The 20,486-nt window shown below is 34.8% G+C and overlaps 2 protein-coding genes across 5 annotated transcripts in view; one reads left to right on the top strand and one right to left on the bottom strand.

The window, feature by feature from the left end:
* Positions 1-5,146, top strand: part of LOC121378850 (la-related protein 7-like) — a 32,242-nt gene extending 27,096 nt beyond the window's left edge. For all 3 annotated transcript variants that reach the window (XM_041507192.1, XM_041507191.1, XM_041507193.1), the window contains exons 12-13: positions 1,626-1,720; positions 4,796-5,146. In XM_041507192.1, the coding sequence (XP_041363126.1) occupies positions 1,626-1,720; positions 4,796-4,864 (164 nt within the window). In that variant the 3' untranslated portion in view covers positions 4,865-5,146. The remainder of the gene's footprint in view (positions 1-1,625; positions 1,721-4,795) is intronic.
* Positions 5,147-7,260: 2,114 nt separating this feature from the next.
* The window catches only part of LOC121378920 (extracellular matrix organizing protein FRAS1-like), a 63,311-nt gene continuing 50,085 nt past the window's right edge, over positions 7,261-20,486 (bottom strand). For both annotated transcript variants that reach the window (XM_041507306.1, XM_041507307.1), the window contains 5 exons: positions 14,678-14,844; positions 13,571-13,663; positions 12,965-13,077; positions 12,226-12,372; positions 7,261-11,521 (listed from right to left, as the gene is read on the bottom strand). In XM_041507306.1, coding sequence (XP_041363240.1) covers positions 11,015-11,521; positions 12,226-12,372; positions 12,965-13,077; positions 13,571-13,663; positions 14,678-14,844 — 1,027 coding nt within the window. In that variant the 3' untranslated portion in view covers positions 7,261-11,014. The remainder of the gene's footprint in view (positions 11,522-12,225; positions 12,373-12,964; positions 13,078-13,570; positions 13,664-14,677; positions 14,845-20,486) is intronic.

Raw genomic sequence — 20,486 nt, 5'->3', positions numbered from 1 at the left:
CAATCTTTTTCATAAATATGTGAAATACCCAGTGTTCAAGATTTTTATATATATACTGAACCGCAAAAGAAACGCAACACATGTGTGGCTGAGAAAATATGTTTCAATTTATTAATATCAAAGATAAATTTTGAAAAATCTGATAAAGTCAATTTATTGGATGCACTTTGACCTCAGTCTCTGGGTCGTTTGCCTGTGTTCAGGTAGTGGGGGGATCCAGCACATCGAGATTGTAGGGCGTGACATGTTCAATACCGTGTATGTCCTCCCTGGGTGTTCAAAACGGTCATACACCGTCGGTACATGGAGTGCAGGAGGCGGTTCACAAAAGCCATTGGCACCTGTGCCCACACCCTCAGGAAAGCTGCCTCCAGTTGCACACGAGTTGTCGGCCGTGGGACCACCTGGTTAAGCCGTCTCTGGATTTCATCCCACAGGTGTTCAATCGGGTTCAAATCAGGGCTGAGAGCCGGCCACGGCATGGTTCTGATGTTGTGCTGACGCAGGAAGTCCATGGTGATCCTGGCCGTGTGGGGGCGAGCATTATCCTGCTGAAACACGTGGTTATGGTGACGCGTGAAGAAGGGCACTATGTGAGGTGTTAGAATCTGGTCAACGTAGCGCTGCGCTGTGATGCCATTCCCTCTGCCTGCACCAACATTTTGGAACAAATGGGGCCCAATTCTCTGATTCAGGCCTATAGCACCCCAAACCATGATGCTTTGGCCACCCCACGGGTCTCTCTCCAGGACACATGCGTCTCTGTAGCGTTCACCCCTCCTATGCCACACCCTCACTCTGCCATCCGAGTTGGAAACGCAGTACCGGCTCTCGTCAGAGAAGACTATCAACAACCATTGTTGATGCCGCCAATGTTGGTGCTGTGTAGCCCACTGTAGTCGTGTCTGACAGTGGCGGGCAGTGAGGACAGGTCCTCGAGCGGGACGTCGGCAAAACAGGTTGTTGGCAGCCAGTCGACGTCGTACCGTGTCGTCACTGATGGGTCGCTGTCCAGTGCCAATGGTCGCGCGAGCTGTCATGCTGGCCGTTCTGAAGCGATCATGGAGGTGTTGCCGGTTGATGTAGCGGTCCTGCCTGGGCGTGGTCACCCGGGGGCGCCCTCTGCGGTGACTGTCTGCAGTGCTGTTGGTGTTGATGTACCGCTGCTGTAGACGATGGATGGTGCTGACATGGACATTGTAAGCGTTAGCAACAACCAGGGCACGCTGCCCGGCTTGCAATCGGCCGATAGCTTGTTCTCTCTGCGCTGCTGACAATTGGGTCATACCTGATGCGTGCAAATTACGAATGCCAGGAACGCGGTTCAAGTTGGTTTTTATACCCATAACCTCCACGAGATGCACGTGCATTTCGGTTTTCATGACAATTGTTTGCGACTGCCACCCACGGCCTTCGAGACAGGTGCGTTTTGGCGTGTCGTTTCATGGAAAGTTGAAAGAGTACCTGCAATTTGGGTCTCAGTCATAAACCAGCATGTCTTGTAATATTGACAGTTACATCCCCGAAATAAATTGTTATAATTTACCATATAGAAATGACATTTAAAAATCTCGCGTTTCTTTTGCGGTTCAGTATATATATATATATATATATATTATTTCTAGGTGACAAAGAAACAGCTTACTGGTCCAAACTGACATCTGACCAAGAAGCAAAACTAAACACGAAAAACAGATCAAAGAAGAGAGGAGTGCAAAAGGTGAGAACTATGTACATTTTAAAATAATATCTTGCACACCTGTTGGGGAGAACATCATTCGTTATTTGTCTGCAATGCATAAGTTAACTATAAGCGCAAGGGCTGTAAATACGTTTTCATTGAAAAAGGCATTTAAATTTATTTTAAGACTGTTTTTTCAGGATATGTAAAAAATAAAATAAAACATTCATGTTCTTTAGATACCAACAGTTTTACAACTTGTTTAAAAACATATCCAACTTGCTTTCGCTCGTTAGATACATTTTAAAACAACTCATAAGATAAATGGTATCTAACAGCCACTCATGTAGTATTCTCTGTATATTTAAAATCTACATATTTTATCACCCACTTTATAGAGGTTAATCGTTCTTCGCTTGAATGGGATGTGGCTCAGTGGTGGAGTACTTACCTGAAGTGTCATAAGTCGCTGGATTGATTACTCAGGGTTCGTACGCGCCTGGAAAACCCTTGAAAACCCTTAAAAATAAACTAATGTATTCCAGTGCTTGAATACCGTTGAAAATCATCTTGCGGTCAGGACAACCCTTGAAAATGATAATTTGATGTCAAATAAAATATAAACGCCTAAAACGGAGGCTTTATTTACTTTATTTAACATGTAATTAAATTATTTGTGTGCCGTAGATTTACATTTACGTGCAAAAAGCACCTTATTCTCAAAGATGGTCGTAAATATAAACGTAACTTAGTTGGACGTAAATCTACGATTTAACATTGTCACTGGAGTAATTAATAAAAACACATTAGAAACGATGGCTACCGGGTAAATAACAAATGCGCAAAACGCAATTTTGTTTGTCGTCTGCTAACAATAACATTGCGAACAGTGAACCATGGCATTTTGGTATTGGTGGGGATCCGCATTTTGGTACGAACTTGAGGACATTTCTTAAAAAGGAAAAGATAACTCAGGAGAAATTGGCCAAGTCGAAAACATCCGTTCGATCACGAACAAAAATATGTTCAATCCGTGGGCGTTCGCCATAGCAAACTGCTTCATTTATTGGAAATACTGCTAGTTTCCGTAAATAATAGTAAATAATGGCGATCGTGCTTGATTTATTATATGTACACAACTTACGTGCAGCGTTAGTTGCAACCTGAGGCACTCTTATATTTACGTCCAACTTTACACGTAACTTACGTTTTCGTTGTTTCGTGAATAGCTCTTCAGTCGTAGATTTACGTTTACGTGTAAAACTAGGCTTACGATATTTTGTGAATATGGGTCCTGGAATTTTGGGAAAGTGCTTGAAAAACCCTTGAATTTTGACTTCCTTTAAGTGTATGAACCCTGTTACTCCACTCCCAATTGATTTATTGTTTCACCATCCCAACCAGCAACTCCTGACTGGTACACCAAAACCTGTGGTTTGTTACATCCTTTTTATGGGGAAATTGCATATAAAATCTCTCTGCTTTATTGGTATGTGTAGCCAAAATGACAGCTGTGGGTTTCCTCTTATCGTTTCCCTTTATTTTTTTAAATCCTGGATTGAAATTTGGCTTTTAGAAAGAAATTATTTTAATTTTTATATAATTTCAGCAAGATTTAAAAGAAAACTAGTGACATATACATATCTGTCCACTTACGTGGTTGATCCTTAGAATGGCCATTTCGTCATCATTTACTGCTAATAAAACTGACCTGTTATTGACAGACCAATGACTTCAGGGATCACACTTAATAGTGGCACCAGCAGCAGTTGCTGTAACTGCAAAATTACTTACATAGGTCAGGGGTTGTATCAAAGGCAGTTTGTTGCATGGGATACAAATTATAGCTGTTGGTTGAAGGAATCATTTTTTTATTTTAATTTTGTAAACTAAGTGGTTTTAAATTGGTTCAGAATTGCATATGGCAAAAAAACTTTCAAAATTGTCGGAGGTAACAAATTCTTAACTCTTTTCCTGCCATTCTTGACTGTAGTCAAGATGTGCAAAAGTAACGGAAAAACCCATTATCAACTGTTGTCGAGACAGACCGGTCTTCCTAAACAGAGCTGTCAAAATTCACATCAGTTATTCGTCTCGATTCTGAGACTGCTAGAACATAGTAGAATAACAATCGAACAAGCTCAGTATATTTTGTTTTACTGGTGTTCGTATTCAAGTTGCCTCAATATCGAAAACAAAGCCCAAAAATGGTCTAAATTTGTGTAAATGTTATTGATGATGTAACGAGCATATGGGCTCACTTTCATGTTAATTTAAAATATTTCTTTTAAAACAAGTTGGACTTCAGTATTTAATGAAAGTTGAAGATTTTTAAAGGATAAATTCGCCGAAAATAACTAACGATACAGACTTTGAAGATGGTAGTTGGAATTGCTCATAGTAGATTGAAAATAAATTTGGTGACAGCATCAAAAACAATGATCTCAAAGTTTGTGATTGTAGGGCTTTAAAAAAATATATTTTTTAAATATTAAGTTCTGTAAATTTTATTAGGGTAATTAGACTAAGATGTCCCCTAAACTATTTCGCACATCAAGATTGCATTACATTGGTTTTCGCACAATTTAAGGTTGAAAAATTTCACACTGAAAACTCAGTGATGTTTTCCGATTGTAAAGCTGGTGGCATAAGAGTTCAATTCAAGCCCTTGTCTTATTAACTCCTATGGGCCCATTGGGCTATTTCTTGTTCCAGCCAGTGCTCCACAACTGGTGTAACAAAGGCCATGGTATGTACTATCCTGTCTGTGGGATGGTGCATATAAAAGATCCCTTGTTGCTAATGGAAAAAGAGTAGGTCAAGAAGTGGCGACAGTGGGTTTCTTCTTTCAATATCTTTGTGGTCCTTAACCATATGTCCAATGCCATATAACCGTAATTAAAATGTGTCGAGTGTGTTGTTAAATAAAAAAAATTCTTCCTTCTATTCACTCCTATGTTAAATGTAGATAGGTTATTTTATCTTTATGTTGCTTCTCCAAAATTATAGGACCTCGGTTAAAAATTACCAGGTCATATTTTAGATTATTGGGTTTGGTTTGTGGAGTAGTACCTATCCAACATAAAATGCAAACTAAGATATTTTATTTTGCAGCTGATCGACAAAGCACATAAGCACAACTCTGAAACAATGGAGAGAAAACACATCATGTTTGAAGACTAAGAGAATAGAGATAATAAAATACACGTCAAAAAAGTCAATAACTGAAGATGTCAACAGCCTTCCATTCTGCAGTTTGTCTGTGTTTATTGATTGACATTACATGTAGTGCTGATAGATGTTGCATTTGTTTACTTCTGTGTCAAGTTTTCACATTTAAAACTGTTAGTCACAGACCAATGAAACCATTGTTATGTATGTGGATTTTAATCTCAAGGCATGTTCATAAATATGAAATTAATGACTTCCACGATTTTACATTATGAATAAAAAAGGTAAAGTAATCTTATTTTGTTGGAGTTTTAAGTGACCTATTGCAGTCTGTTTTAAGTGACCTATTGCAGTCTGTTTTAAGTGACCTATTGCAGTCTGTTTTTTGTGCATTGTCTATCGGCAATCAACTTTTTAGATTTTCAACTTTGTCTCTACATGAGCATGAACTATTTTATCGTGCCCCTGTACCTATAGGGTTTCAGGCATGTCCATCACAAGTCCGGTCTCTGGATAGCCAATGACCTGACTCAGGACAGAATTTTCTCCACAACTACTTGGCCAATTCCAAACAAGTTGTCTTATTGAGCGTTATTGTTTATAGACCAAAAATAATTCAAAATAAAGTATGAAGTATGATTCAAATTTAAGTATTGTCTGTTATTTATTTTACATTCATCAGGGTATGAAAATAATATCATCTACAAACTTCTGTGAGAACAACTTCACCGATTCACACAGTTTGTTGAATTGTTTTTTTTCCATACCCCGATGAACGTAAAAGAAATAACAGACAATCCTTAATTACCTTGAGAATATCTTGGCGCTAAGAAATTGTAAAACCATCGTAGGCTATGACCATAAAGTGTGATGTCACTATGGCATGTGTTGTAGTGACATGGTTTTACAATTCCTTAGTGCTTAGATAACTTCAGAAATGTGGGCCCTGGATCATATCTGACTAAATCCTATGATATAATGCCAGCCATTGTGACATAATTCACTGTTCTACAGCATTCTGTTGTCGGATGTTTCAATTAGCCAGTCTTATATCTTTGTTATGGCTGATTACAGAGTAAAAGTAAATCTTATTGAAGAAAGAACTTGAATTCATCTTTTTGCTTTTCTAGGTTACATATGTACCATAGTATCACCACTTGGAACACAGCATTTAGTTTTTGGCATGCATGATAAAACAGTTACACTGAAATAAGGTTATCGGACTACTGTATAACTAAAACAAGTCAATTAATGTACTTGGTGATGGTTATTAAATGACAAACACGTGTGAACAAATACAGACATTTAATATACTATTTGTGATCAAATGTTGAAATACAAATTTGGAAGACATATTTACCATGCATTAATAGCAACAACTGGGACAATAAACTTTAAGATACACAGTTACAGTTCTGTATAGATGCCATAGCTAGAATTAAAATAGGTCCTTATAAAACATATACAAAATATATAAAAACAGGGCAGTGATATTTATATCTTATAAAAGTAGATGAACAAAATATTTGACTGAAATATTAAAATGTATAAATCCAATCTATAATTCTGTGTGTAATACTAAATTGTGGTTCCACAAGACACGGGTACAGTTTGTTGAAAACAACTGCAAGGCACTTACCATATTGTAATTACACCGACAGAAACCATTGAGGTTACATGACTCAAACTTTATTTCTTTTCTAACCTGGTGATTTTTAAATTTGCAATACAGATTAACAATGTTTTAATGTTTACTCCATCCTCCATTCTCGCTCTCTATCTCTAAAACATTTACCAAAAAATAAAACAGAAATGGTCTAAATTGTATGAAGACCAACATGTTCACCGATCATATTGTAGCCAATCCTAGTATGTCTTTGCATTTGGACTAGAAACGTGTCAAGATAAAATATTACAATAACAAAATGGGAGGTAGATTCTGTAAGAATTAAAATACATGGCACAGCGTAGTGAACTTTACTGTGATCGGTATGCAAACAATACCGGTAATAAAACATATCTTCTTCATTTAAAAAACATTTTACATGTTTATTTTTTATTTTTACATTAATTACTGGATGTAAAATGACCAAGCTGATCAAAAGAATGACTTGACAACCATCATCTTGAAGTACTGGCACGGAACATTAAAAATAAGAATCTAGTAATAATGAATTAGTGATTTCCCTAGAAATTAGGCAAGGCATGGTAGACCAAACACTTTTGGGGCATTTTCACCATTTTCGGGGCACTTGTTTATCATTAAAAATACTTTAATTTGTTTTTTTTAAAATAAACATTAATGTAATTTATGTGCTTGCTTTAATAAATGAATGGCAAAAGATATAAAAGGCATATTTTATTAATTAATAATACCTTTTTGGGTGTTTTATAAAGGCAATTTTAGAATTAATTACTGAAAAAGGCTTGTTTAATCTCAGGGCAGTATGGCGCTGATTAAGGCAAGATGGTGCTAGACTATTGAGGAATGGTGCCACACCATGCTAAAACAAGCTAGGGAAAACACTAATGAATACATTCAGCTTGAAGATTGGCAATACCACAATAAATGTCCAACCACAGACACGGCTTCTCATTTTGATTGGACCACATTTTTCAGTCCTAGAAACGTCAATATTTTAAACATAAGTTCATTCAGGACTAAAATACCCAAATGATATTATGTACAAACCTCTCACTTGTTTACATATATGTACAATAAATCAAACAGCACTAATTCTCTTGGTAAAAATGTGTACATCTTGAGATTTGTTTGTACACAACAGCTATTACAGGTAAAGAGTTGTGTGTAACTGATATCACAGGTTAATCTACTAAATTTGTATTTTATATTCAACAAAATTGAAGGTTAGAAGATATTTTTGGCATTTTCCTTTAAATATAAATATAAAAACAAAAACCCAACTGTTTCTTCCATTGTAAGATGTCGATGTGGCTTGTTCTTAAACTTAATTATATTTAAAGTGAACAAAATGATCAATATTACTAACCAACGTGCAACAAATCCTAGCTGAAAGTACATTTCAGTAGTATTTATAATGATGTCCAGGGAATCCGGAGAGCATTTTGGAGGCTATATGATATCTACTAAATACGTTGCATCACTAACAATGCTTTTCCACATTTTTAACTTGTGCATACATTTTTTATCTCTTTGGTGAAACTCTTGCAGTTTTTTGTCATAAATGAAACGACAGACTGACGCCTGTGGTGGCAGTACTTATGATGGGTGCCACTGGTGGGGCAGGATATGCTATCACTGTTTTAACTTGATTCATGAGTCATCACAGCTTTATATTTATTCCGATGAGTTCTGACCTGTGCTAGTTTTAATTCTTTTGAGCGGGGCAGGAAGGATGTATTGTCCAGTTAAGGATCTCCGTGGAAGTGGCTGTCCTACAGACGAGGCACTAGATATCCATTCATGGAATCAACCATTATGTTGCCAAATACCCATTCGACTGCATTGTGCAGAGATACGTCTTGACTGCAGATAATGGTTTTGTTAAGATTATACTGAAACAAAGTTGAGAAGTCATCAATGATCAAACCTTGTTAAACTAATATCATGATATAATACTATTAATAGAACACTAACAAAGAATTAACAAAATGTTTACTGGCTCTTAATTTAGTTTGTGATCCTTATTTTACTGAATTGGCAAAAACATGTAATTTTAATACAAAGTTGATTATTACAGTGTTTTATGTAAACAAATACTTCAATATTTCATTCAAAGTAGCTTTTGACAATCAAATGTAAACATATTTGGTCACGTATTAGGTTCAGTGGATGTAAAATACACAAAGATCAAAGTTGAAATTTACCTGATGCGAGATTATTTTCTTTTTAAAGCTCTGGTGAAAGTATTATTTGTTATTTGTAGAGACGGTCTAAGGGGAGAACAGTATTGTACGAAATAAATTACCTTCTTTCAAGTGTGTATTCAGACTGGTACATATTTATCTTCCCATTGTGTTTGGAAACCAACAAGTATTCTTAGCAAGCACCACAATATTTGTTACCAGTTAAAAGTGAAAAATCAGCTTATCAATACATTTTATTGACAAATTTGTTTACTATTGTGCATATGTAAATATATCAGTTGCATTGTGAGTGAGAAATTAAAAGTTGTTATAAAAATGCTATAAATATGATTAACAGTAATTTGTTTTGACTTTGGAATGTATAAAATAAACTTGCAGGCAGTAGATTTTATATTATTTTTACCCATCTTATAAATTTACATAAGTCAATATTAGAATTAGATATGCAACCTGAACAGTGATATACAGCAACCACTGACACATCACGGCAAACGTTCGATTACATTTTACCAGATCATTAATTAGGGCTACATGTAAAATCTGGTTTCATTAGCTTGTTAGTGGCTTAATTTATTTTGAAACCATAACATCTTTATGCATACTGTTCATTTAACTGTTTTTAAAAACACTTGTTCACACCACAACATTTAATAATAGAAGGTTAAACATCACAAAGTTAAACCTTGGGCCAAATTTAGGAAAGGTTACCATCATGTATAAATTTATTTTAGACACATGCAAATCTTAAACATGGATAAAATACTTGTATATATGACTTTAGAAAAGTTACAAAGGTCATTATGTTTCTATCACTGAAATTAATTTTTATCATTCCATTTGTTATAACGTGTAAATGTAGTCCAATATATTTTGATAATATTTCCCTAAGTCTGTTACTCAGGCACTGTCCACTAATATTTACTTGTAAATTTAGTCAAACATTTTACACTTACAGGTGGTTGCTTATTACAGACTTGTTGATCAGGGGCCTAATTCACAAAGGTCTCTTAGGCTCTGCTAGACAACAAAGCATCCTCTTTGCAAGTCATTTAGCACTGCACTGCGAGATCGCAAAGTTGCGAGAGTTTAGTGAATTAGGCCCCAGACAATAAAAGTGATGTTACAAGACTTGAATTACATAAAACAATACTAACATTTTACATTTCAGAATAGACAGTTATTAACAATGGCACATTATATTTGCATTCATATTAAAACATTTAATGCAGCCATCACAAGTGATGTCTGCATTCTGGTTTGTGAAAACAAATGTAAACTTCATTCATGTCAACATTTTTTTTGCTAATGGTACCGAATATAACTAAAAATATGTGGGCATCTGTTCATATCAGATGTTTTTAAAACTTGATTTTCTTTTGGTATACATTGTAATTTGGATTGATGCAATTTTCTGAACTACACGAGCTGCAAATGACAAAATGAGAGCTGGATAATATGGTTACAATTAAAATACTTACGTATAGAGTATACTTTTAATTATGATAAATAATTAGAAAGCAACAGATCACAAATGATCCAACTAATTATATTGCTAAAAAAAAGATTTCAGTCACAGCACCAAAGGAAGAGAATTATAATTCAGGAGGCAATTAATATCCCTGAAAAATTACAATGAAATGATGTTGGAGAGGTATCATACTGAAATCAATTTCTCACATGATCACTGAAGTAAATAACACAAGGTGAATCGGCTTGTAGGTTGGTGTGGACTTGTTATCGAGATTGTCGCGTCTCCTCACTAAGAAAGCTAATACTGAGCTACACATCTTTTCAGAGGAAGTTTACCAACTTCACATAGTGCATCACAAATTGCTTAAAATAAAGTTCACGTCACAAATTCAGTTCTGTGTCGACCACATGATTTATGTTTGTTCGCACCAGCAGGCCAGTTGGGTGATGGTTGTAATCTCCATGTTCCAGATGTGTACCTTCACAATGCCATTCTCCATTCAATGATCAAAAATGAAGTGATCATGCAATGTAATAGCATCACTTGTGGGACAGAATGTTTTGGGAGATCACAAGGCCCTTAGGATATTATGATCATTTCAGAAATCCAAATTGAAATTCAGCGATCACATGGTTTCATTGCATGATGCATGGTCAACCAAGTGATGGTGTGATGGGAAATCTGTCACACGATCGCTAAATGGAGGATAGACAGTGTTTCTTTTGAGAAATGAACTGAAATTACCAATACATCATACATCAATTCCGGCATCTAAATTGTTTCCAATCACCAAGTTGATGTCTGTGGCCTTGATAACGTTAGTTACTGAGATTACCTATACATCATACTTCAGTTCCAGCATCTAAATTGTTTCCAATCATCAAGTTAATGTCTTTGGCCTTGATGACGTTAGTTTTATTGTCTAGAACACTAATCAGAGTATTGCGTTTGGAATCCAAACTCCGTCGAGACGACCACCTGTTAATATTTCCATCACAAGTGTCAGTAGTCGTCACTAAATTGTTTGGTTTTGTCACAATTTCTTTTTTCCTTTTGCGTCTTTTTACAAACACTACAATGAGTACAATCAACAGAATGACGGCTACCCCAGCACCTATTGGTATAACTATGTGCATTATGGGCAGAGAAAAGCGTTCCTCTGACTGGTGCCGGGTGTAGTCTAAATGCAGTGATATCATATTGGTTCCGTTTCGGAGCTCGTTCTGTGATAGTGAAACATCTCGCTTGTTCACGTGAAGCACTGCTGATCTACGGAAGCGTTCGTGGATCTTGTCCGAGGGTCCAATGATATAAACAACTTGTAAGTACCACTGATGTCCCGAGTCCACCTGCACAAAAATACACACATACCTTTAATACAGGAGAAACGAACAAGCAGAGTGATCGATAAAATGCCAATTTAATATTTATCTAATCTTGGGTACATGAAATAAATTTTACTTCAGTTATAAAAAGCAACAAATATTAATAAAACATTTAATAACGAGCATTTTTAATATCTTTATCTTCAGGCAAGTTCCACTACTAATAATAGATGTACAGTTACTAAATATTGGTTAACAAATTTAGATTTAAAAAGTACATGTCTTGTAGTCACTGTGCATCTTTTACATATATAGGCCAAGATGTAGCACAGTCGTAGAATGCGATGTGTCACAGTATCAATCAACCTTAAAGAATTCCTTTTTTTCTTTGCCCCAATGTCACCCACAACGTGTACATAAAGGTCCTGGTACTAGCTGTTGGAAAGTGCAAATAAAAGATCCCTTGCTGCTTTAGCCATTGTGGAGGCAGCAGGTTTCTTGTCTTTCTATTGACTAAATATTTAAATAACCATGTTAGACACCAAATAGCCATAGTTTAAAATGGGCTGGGGTGTCATTAAATAAATATTCTTTTCCTTTCCTTATAACTAAATTTCTGTTATTTAATTTCATCCCTAAACAAAGTGTTCAAGGCCTACATTGATTACTGAAGTGATGAAAGTGTGTATTGGGAGTAGGGTGGACGTATGTGAAAGATTTCTCATCACCTTGTACAACGGGTCGACACTCATGGTGAACCCATCCACGCCTGGCATGTCGGACAGAGCTGAATACTCCGGGTTCTCCGACGCAAACTCCGCGTCAAACGGAATATCATGGAAGTCACGCTCAGTAACCTCGGAATTCTGGTAATCCTACAAACGATAAATTCTTATATTGTTACATGTAACAAAAAAGCATGCAGATACTGGGTTGTTTAGCATTCTCAAGAACAGGTGGTCTGTTCTATTTTTAATACACTATCCTTACCATGTCCTACCTAGAAGTAATTCATTTCTGGTTGGGATAAGTCAACTTAAAGAATTCCCAAAAATTTAAAAAAAAATATTGGTGGTATGTTGAAATTTAGTTTTAGTGACCTGTTAAAAATACATAGAAACAATTTTTTTTAAATTTAAATCTTTTTAACCTTTTATTTAGAATATAGCTAACTAGAGTAGACCTACTTTAGATTTAAAACAGCCTCTCTTTTTCTTTCATTTTATCACGTCCATAACATTTTCAAAATACAAAGTGTCTGTCTGAATGTTTTGAACATTTATTTATTTAAGATTTTTCAAAGTGTTGTAATACAGTGAATTTGACTTATTTTATAAAGAAATAGCAAAATGGACAATAACTCTGTGGTAGGATATTTCCAGTGAATGTCTGTAGAAGTTAGAAAGACAATGACACAATAAATTGATCCGATGAACATGTGATTATGGAATATACAGCTACTCGTACCAGAATGAGGAAGCGGTGTTTCAGTTTTGGACTGGGCTGTATACACCCAAACTGTGGGCCTTCTTTGTAGACCTCACCAGTTGGGTCGAACGTTGGAATGTAGCCGTTAGCTCCTGGAATGAAATTATAGCAGAATTTGTAATTTTCAGAGATTACATTCAGTATATATTTCACATTGTTTATTTAAGAACTACAGTTTCTGTCTAGGTGACAGTTTTCATTTCACCAACAGATGTATCCTTCCCATTATAACTCCACTCTCCCCCACCTGACACCCCACCAAAAAAATTGACACCCCCCAAAAAAACCCAAACCCAAACAACCCGGCTTTGTAAATTTGCCTAATACAGTTCAGAGGAAAGTTAAGTTTTATTCCTGTAACATTTTACCATTCATTACTTGAAAATAAATCAAACAGACAATGAAGTTTTGTATTCAATTTAGGTTGGTTAAAGTAAAGAAATAATATACAAAATAAATACTGGTACGACGTTTTGGGTAAAATCAAGTTTATAAATCCCAGAATTTTTTGTTGATAACGTTTTTTCCCTATCTTATAAAACATGATCATACTGCTTAGAGAACAAATATACATTGTGTAGTTACCTGTGCACAAATAAACCTTTTCAATATTCAGCTTGTATGCTTCCTTCAGATCCTGCTGCTGATTCCAGAGAACTCGACCGTATATTGTTTGTCCTGAAACACAGCCACAAAGTTAAAGTTTGTATTGTTTAACAACGACACTAATATTTGGTAATTTTTTACTCGTAATCTTCATAGGAAACCTGGTACATTTCACAACAAGGGATATTTTATATGCACTTTCCCATAGACAGGACAGCACATACCACAGCCTTTGATATACCAGTCGTGGAGTATTGGATGGGATGGGGGGAAACCCAATCATAGCATGGGTCCACTGTGATGGTTCGATCCTATGATACAAGCACCTCAGGTGAGCGTTCTACTGACTGAGCTAGATCCCACCCCCACATAGGCACAATGATGAACACCATATCAGGAATCAAACATATCCAAAGAATACCTCTTGATGTGCAGTTGTCCTTAACAATACAGGATGACTGTTTTCTCAACAAGATGGTATGGAAGGAAATGGTTTATTTAACGACGCACTCAACACATTTTATTTACAGTTATATGGCGTCGGACATATGGTTAAGGACCACATGGATATTGAGGGAGGAAACCCGCTGTCGCCACTTCATGGGCTACTCTTCTTGATTAGCAGTAAGGGATCTTTTACATGCACCATCCCATAGACAGGATAGCACATACCACGGCCTTTGATGTACCAGTCATGGTGCACTGGCTGGAGTGAGAAATAGCCCAATGAGCCCACCGACGGGGATCGATCCCAAACCGACTGCACATCAAGCAAGCACTTTACCACTGGGCTACGTCTCACCCCACCAAGATGGTATGTGTTTTCACTATAAAAGGTCACTACAAAAGGTCACTATAACTGGTCATGGGATAGAAACTCCGGAGACTCTATTTTCTATACATTCAGTTAAATGTGCTACTTTAAGTACAAATAATCACATTTTATGTCTAAGTCAAAGTCAAACTACCATGCCTGACCTCGAAGATTAAAAATAAATTACATCACACAATGTTGAAAAAGACACCCCCCCCCCCCCCCCCCCCCCCCCCACACCCCAAAACAAAGAAAGAAAAAGAAAACCTCACCTTCAGAGTATGCCCCATTGAAGTCCCAGTCTTCACTGGTCACCTGGTCTGTGGTGGGGTTAAGGAGAAACATCTTGCGGTTATTGGTCAGCTGGAATTCTGTGTTCAGGGAATAAATGACCGGCACGGGTCGGTTTGTCTGCTGGAATGATATCGGAACCTTGAAGCTGAAATGAAAATATGCTACTGCAGTAAAGTTGTAGTTGGAGCACGACTAGGATATATCTTCAGAACCTGTATTATCACCATATATTCCCTAGCACTAGAGCTATACAGTAACAGCCATTGTTATTACTGTACATTTGTTTGTTTTTTTAAACACTCAATATGTTACACTATTAATATAGACTACTATTAACATATACTTCATAACTTATGGATTTAAAGGAACTATTTCAAAATTATTTATACCAGACTTAGTAATTTATTTAACAGCATTAAGGCAAATGCCAAAATCACATTAGTTCACATTACACTTAATGAGAATTGTTAAAATCCTTATAAAACATGTAATATACTTATTTGATCTGTTAATTGACAGTGATGTACAAAGATATATTTATTTAATCTGTTAATTGACAGTGATGTACAAAGATATATTTATTAATGAGTTAATTGACAGTGATGTACTAAGATATATTTATTTAATCAGTTACTTGACAGTGATGTACAAAGATATATTTATTTAATCAGTTACTTGACAGTGATGTACAAAGATATATTTATTTAATCAGTTACTTGACAGTGATGTACAAAGATATATTTAATAATGAGTTACTTGACAGTGATGTACTAAGATATATACTCTTCAAAAAAAGAAACGCAAAAGGGTACAAATGGGTTATAACTCCGATTTTATGTTTCCTACCGGTTCATGCTTTGTGAATATAAGGTCATTGCATGTCCCAAACACATTCCCACGGTTACATTCGATAAAACGCAGCTACTGTACAATAAAGTTCCAAAATGTGAATATTCGCAAAAACGCAGCCACGTGCAAACCATGTCACCACTGCACGTGCGTTGTCTGCACGTGCAACATGAACACTGACAGTATAAAAGTGCAGGGTGTTCGCTTGCCTGGCCTCTGTATCTGGCCGACAGTTGACAATCCAGGACATGCCACGTCTCAGTGAACCGCAGAGAAACAATGCCATCGGCTGACTAGACGCAGGCGAATCCAGAACGGCCGTTGCCAGGGCATTCCATGTGTCCCCAAGCACCATCTCCAGACTGTGGGACCGTTACCAGCAACATGGATCAACACATGACCTCCCTAGATCCGGTCGACCACGGGTCACTACCCCCGGGCAGGACCGCTACATCCGGGTACGCCACCTTCGGGAACGATTGACTACTGCCACCTCCACAGCCGCAGGAATACCAGGTTTGTGCAGGATATCCGACCAGACCGTACAGAACCGCCTACGTGAGGTAGGAATTCGTGCCAGACGTCCAGTTCGAGGTGTCATCTTAACACCACAACACCGTCGACTCCGACTGCAGTGGTGCCAGATTCATCGACAATGGCCTCAACTGCGATGGAGACAGGTGTGGTTCAGTGACGAGTCCCGATTTCTGCTCCGACGTCATGATGGAAGATGTCGCATGTATAGGCGTCGTGGTGAACGTTATGCGGCAAACTGCGTGCAGGAAGTGGACAGATTCGGCGGGGGTAGTGTCATGGTGTGGGCAGCCATCTCACACACTGGCAGAACTGACCTGGTCCACGTGTAGGGCAACCTGAATGCACAGGGCTACATTGACCAGATCCTCCGGCCACACATCGTTCCAGTTATGGCCAACGCCAACGCAGTGTTCCAACATGACAACGCCAGGCCTCACACAGCACGTCTCACAACAGCTTTCCTACAGAACAACAACATTAATGTCCTTCCTTGGCCATCGATATCACCGGATTTGAACCCAATTGAGCATCTATGGGACGAGTTGGACTGACGCCTCCGACAGCGACAACCACAGCCCCAGACCCTGCCCGAGCTGGCAGCAGCCTTGCAGGCCGAGTGGGCCACCATCCCCCGGGACGTCATCCGTACTCTGGTTGCTTCAATGGGCAGGCGGTGCCAGGCAGTTGTCAACACACGCGGAGGCCACACCCGGTATTGACTCCAGATGACCTTGACCTTGGTGGTGTGTCCTATCACTTACTCACAATGGACTAGAGTGAATCATGAACAATCCTGCAACATTTGGTAATTATCGGACTCACCATTCAATAATTAAATCAATTCTCCAAATGTTACGACAATGTGGTTTTGCGTTTCTTCTTTTGAAGAGTATATTTAATAATGAGTTAATTGACAGCTATGTAAGATATATTTATTTAATCTGTTAAATGACAGCTATGTAAGATATATTTATTTAATCAGTTACTTGACAGTGATGTACTAAGATATATTTAATAATGAGTTACTTGACAGTGATGTACAAAGATATATTTATTTAATCTGTTAAATGACAGCTATGTAAGATATATTTATTTAATCAGTTACTTGACAGTGATGTACTAAGATATATTTAATAATGAGTTAATTGACAGTGATGTACTAAGATATATTTAATAATGAGTTAATTGACAGCTATGTAAGATATATTTATTTAATCTGTTAAATGACAGCTATGTAAGATATATTTATTTAATCAGTTACTTGACAGTGATGTACTAAGATATATTTAATAATGAGTTACTTCACAGTGATGTACAAAGATATATTTATTTAATCTGTTAAATGACAGCTATGTAAGATATATTTATTTAATCAGTTACTTGACAGTGATGTACAAAGATATATTTATTTAATCAGTTACTTGACAGTGATGTACAAAGATATATTTATTTAATCAGTTACTTGACAGTGATGTACAAAGATATATTTATTTAATCAGTTACTTGACAGTGATGTACTAAGATATATTTAATAATGAGTTAATTGACAGCTATGTAAGATATATTTATTTAATCTGTTAAATGACAGCTATGTAAGATATATTTATTTAATCTGTTAAATGACAGCTATGTAAGATATATTTATTTAATCTGTTAAATGACAGCTATGTAAGATATATTTAATAATGAGTTAATTGACAGCTATGTAAGATATATTTATTTAATCTGTTAATTGACAGCTATGTAAGATATATTTATTTAATCTGTTAAATGACAGCTATGTAAGATATATTTATTTAATCAGTTACTTGACAGTGATGTACTAAGATATATTTAATAATAAGTTAATTGACAGCTATGTAAGATATATTTATTTAATCTGTTAAATGACAGCTATGTAAGATATATTTATTTAATCTGTTAAATGACAGCTATGTAAGATATATTTATTTAATCTGTTAAATGACAGCTATGTAAGATATATTTAATAATGAGTTAATTGACAGCTATGTAAGATATATTTATTTAATCTGTTAATTGACAGCTATGTAAGATATATTTATTTAATCTGTTAAATGACAGCTATGTAAGATATATTTATTTAATCAGTTACTTGACAGTGATGTACTAAGATATATTTAATAATGAGTTAATTGACAGCTATGTAAGATATATTTATTTAATCTGTTAAATGACAGCTATGTAAGATATATTTATTTAATCTGTTAAATGACAGCTATGTAAGATATATTTATTTAATCTGTTAAATGACAGCTATGTAAGATATATTTATTTAATCTGTTAAATGACAGCTATGTAAGATATATTTAATAATGAGTTAATTGACAGCTATGTAAGATATATTTATTTAATCTGTTAAATGACAGCTATGTAAGATATATTTATTTAATCAGTTACTTGACAGTGATGTACTAAGATATATTTAATAATCAGTTAATTGACAGCTATGTAAGATATATTTATTTAATCTGTTAAATGACAGCTATGTAAGATATATTTATTTAATCAGTTACTTGACAGTGATGTACTAAGATATATTTAATAATGAGTTAATTGACAGCTATGTAAGATATATTTATTTAATCTGTTAAATGACAGCTATGTAAGATATATTTATTTAATCTGTTAAATGACAGCTATGTAAGATATATTTATTTAATCTGTTAATTGACAGCTATGTAAGATATATTTATTTAATCTGTTAATTGACAGCTATGTAAGATATATTTATTTAATCTGTTAAATGACAGCTATGTAAGATATATTTATTTAATCTGTTAATTGACAGCTATTTAAGATATATTTATTTAATCAGTTACTTGACAGTGATGTACAAAGATATATTTATTTAATCTGTTAAATGACAGCTATGTAAGATATATTTATTTAATCTGTTAATTGACAGCTATGTAAGATATATTTATTTAATCTGTTAATTGACAGCTATGTAAGATATATTTATTTAATCTGTTAATTGACAGCTATGTAAGATATATTTATTTAATCTGTTAAATGACAGCTATGTAAGATATATTTATTTAATCAGTTACTTGACAGTGATGTACTAAGATATATTTAATAATCAGTTAATTGACAGCTATGTAAGATATATTTATTTAATCTGTTAAATGACAGCTATGTAAGATATATTTATTTAATCAGTTACTTGACAGTGATGTACTAAGATATATTTAATAATGAGTTAATTGACAGCTATGTAAGATATATTTATTTAATCTGTTAAATGACAGCTATGTAAGATATATTTATTTAATCTGTTAAATGACAGCTATGTAAGATATATTTATTTAATCTGTTAATTGACAGCTATGTAAGATATATTTATTTAATCTGTTAATTGACAGCTATGTAAGATATATTTATTTAATCTGTTAAATGACAGCTATGTAAGATATATTTATTTAATCTGTTAATTGACAGCTATTTAAGATATATTTATTTAATCAGTTACTTGACAGTGATGTACAAAGATATATTTATTTAATCTGTTAAATGACAGCTATGTAAGATATATTTATTTAATCTGTTAAATGACAGCTATGTAAGATATATTTATTTAATCTGTTAATTGACAGCTATGTAAGATATATTTATTTAATCAGTTACTTGACAGTGATGTACTAAGATATATTCAATAATGAGTTAATTGACAGCTATGTAAGATATATTTATTTAATCTGTTAAATGACAGCTATGTAAGATATATTTATTTAATCTGTTAAATGACAGCTTTTAATCTGTTAAATGACAGCTATGTAAGATATATTTATTTAATCTGTTAAATGACAGCTATGTAAGATATATTTATTTAATCTGTTAATTGACAGCTATGTAAGATATATTTATTTAATCAGTTACTTGACAGTGATGTACTAAGATATATTCAATAATGAGTTAATTGACAGCTATGTAAGATATATTTATTTAATCTGTTAAATGACAGCTATGTAAGATATATTTATTTAATCTGTTAAATGACAGCTTTTAATCTGTTAAATGACAGCTATGTAAGATATATTTATTTAATCTGTTAAATGACAGCTATGTAAGATATATTTATTTAATCTGTTAAATGACAGCTATGTAAGATATATTTATTTAATCTGTTAATTGACAGTGATGTACTAAGATATATTTAATAATGAGTTAATTGACAGCTATGTAAGATATATTTATTTAATCGGTTAAATGACAGCTATGTAAGATATATTTATTTAATCTGTTAATTGACAGTGATGTACTAAGATATATTTAATAATGAGTTAATTGACAGCTATGTAAGATATATTTATTTAATCGGTTAAATGACAGCTATGTAAGATATATTTATTTAATCTGTTAAATGACAGCTATGTAAGA

This window comes from Gigantopelta aegis, chromosome 8 (assembly GCF_016097555.1).
Source record: "Gigantopelta aegis isolate Gae_Host chromosome 8, Gae_host_genome, whole genome shotgun sequence".
NCBI lineage: Eukaryota > Metazoa > Mollusca > Gastropoda > Neomphalida > Peltospiridae > Gigantopelta > Gigantopelta aegis.
Note: the sequence above shows the minus strand (reverse complement) of the source record. Positions and strands in the feature narration are given on the sequence as shown.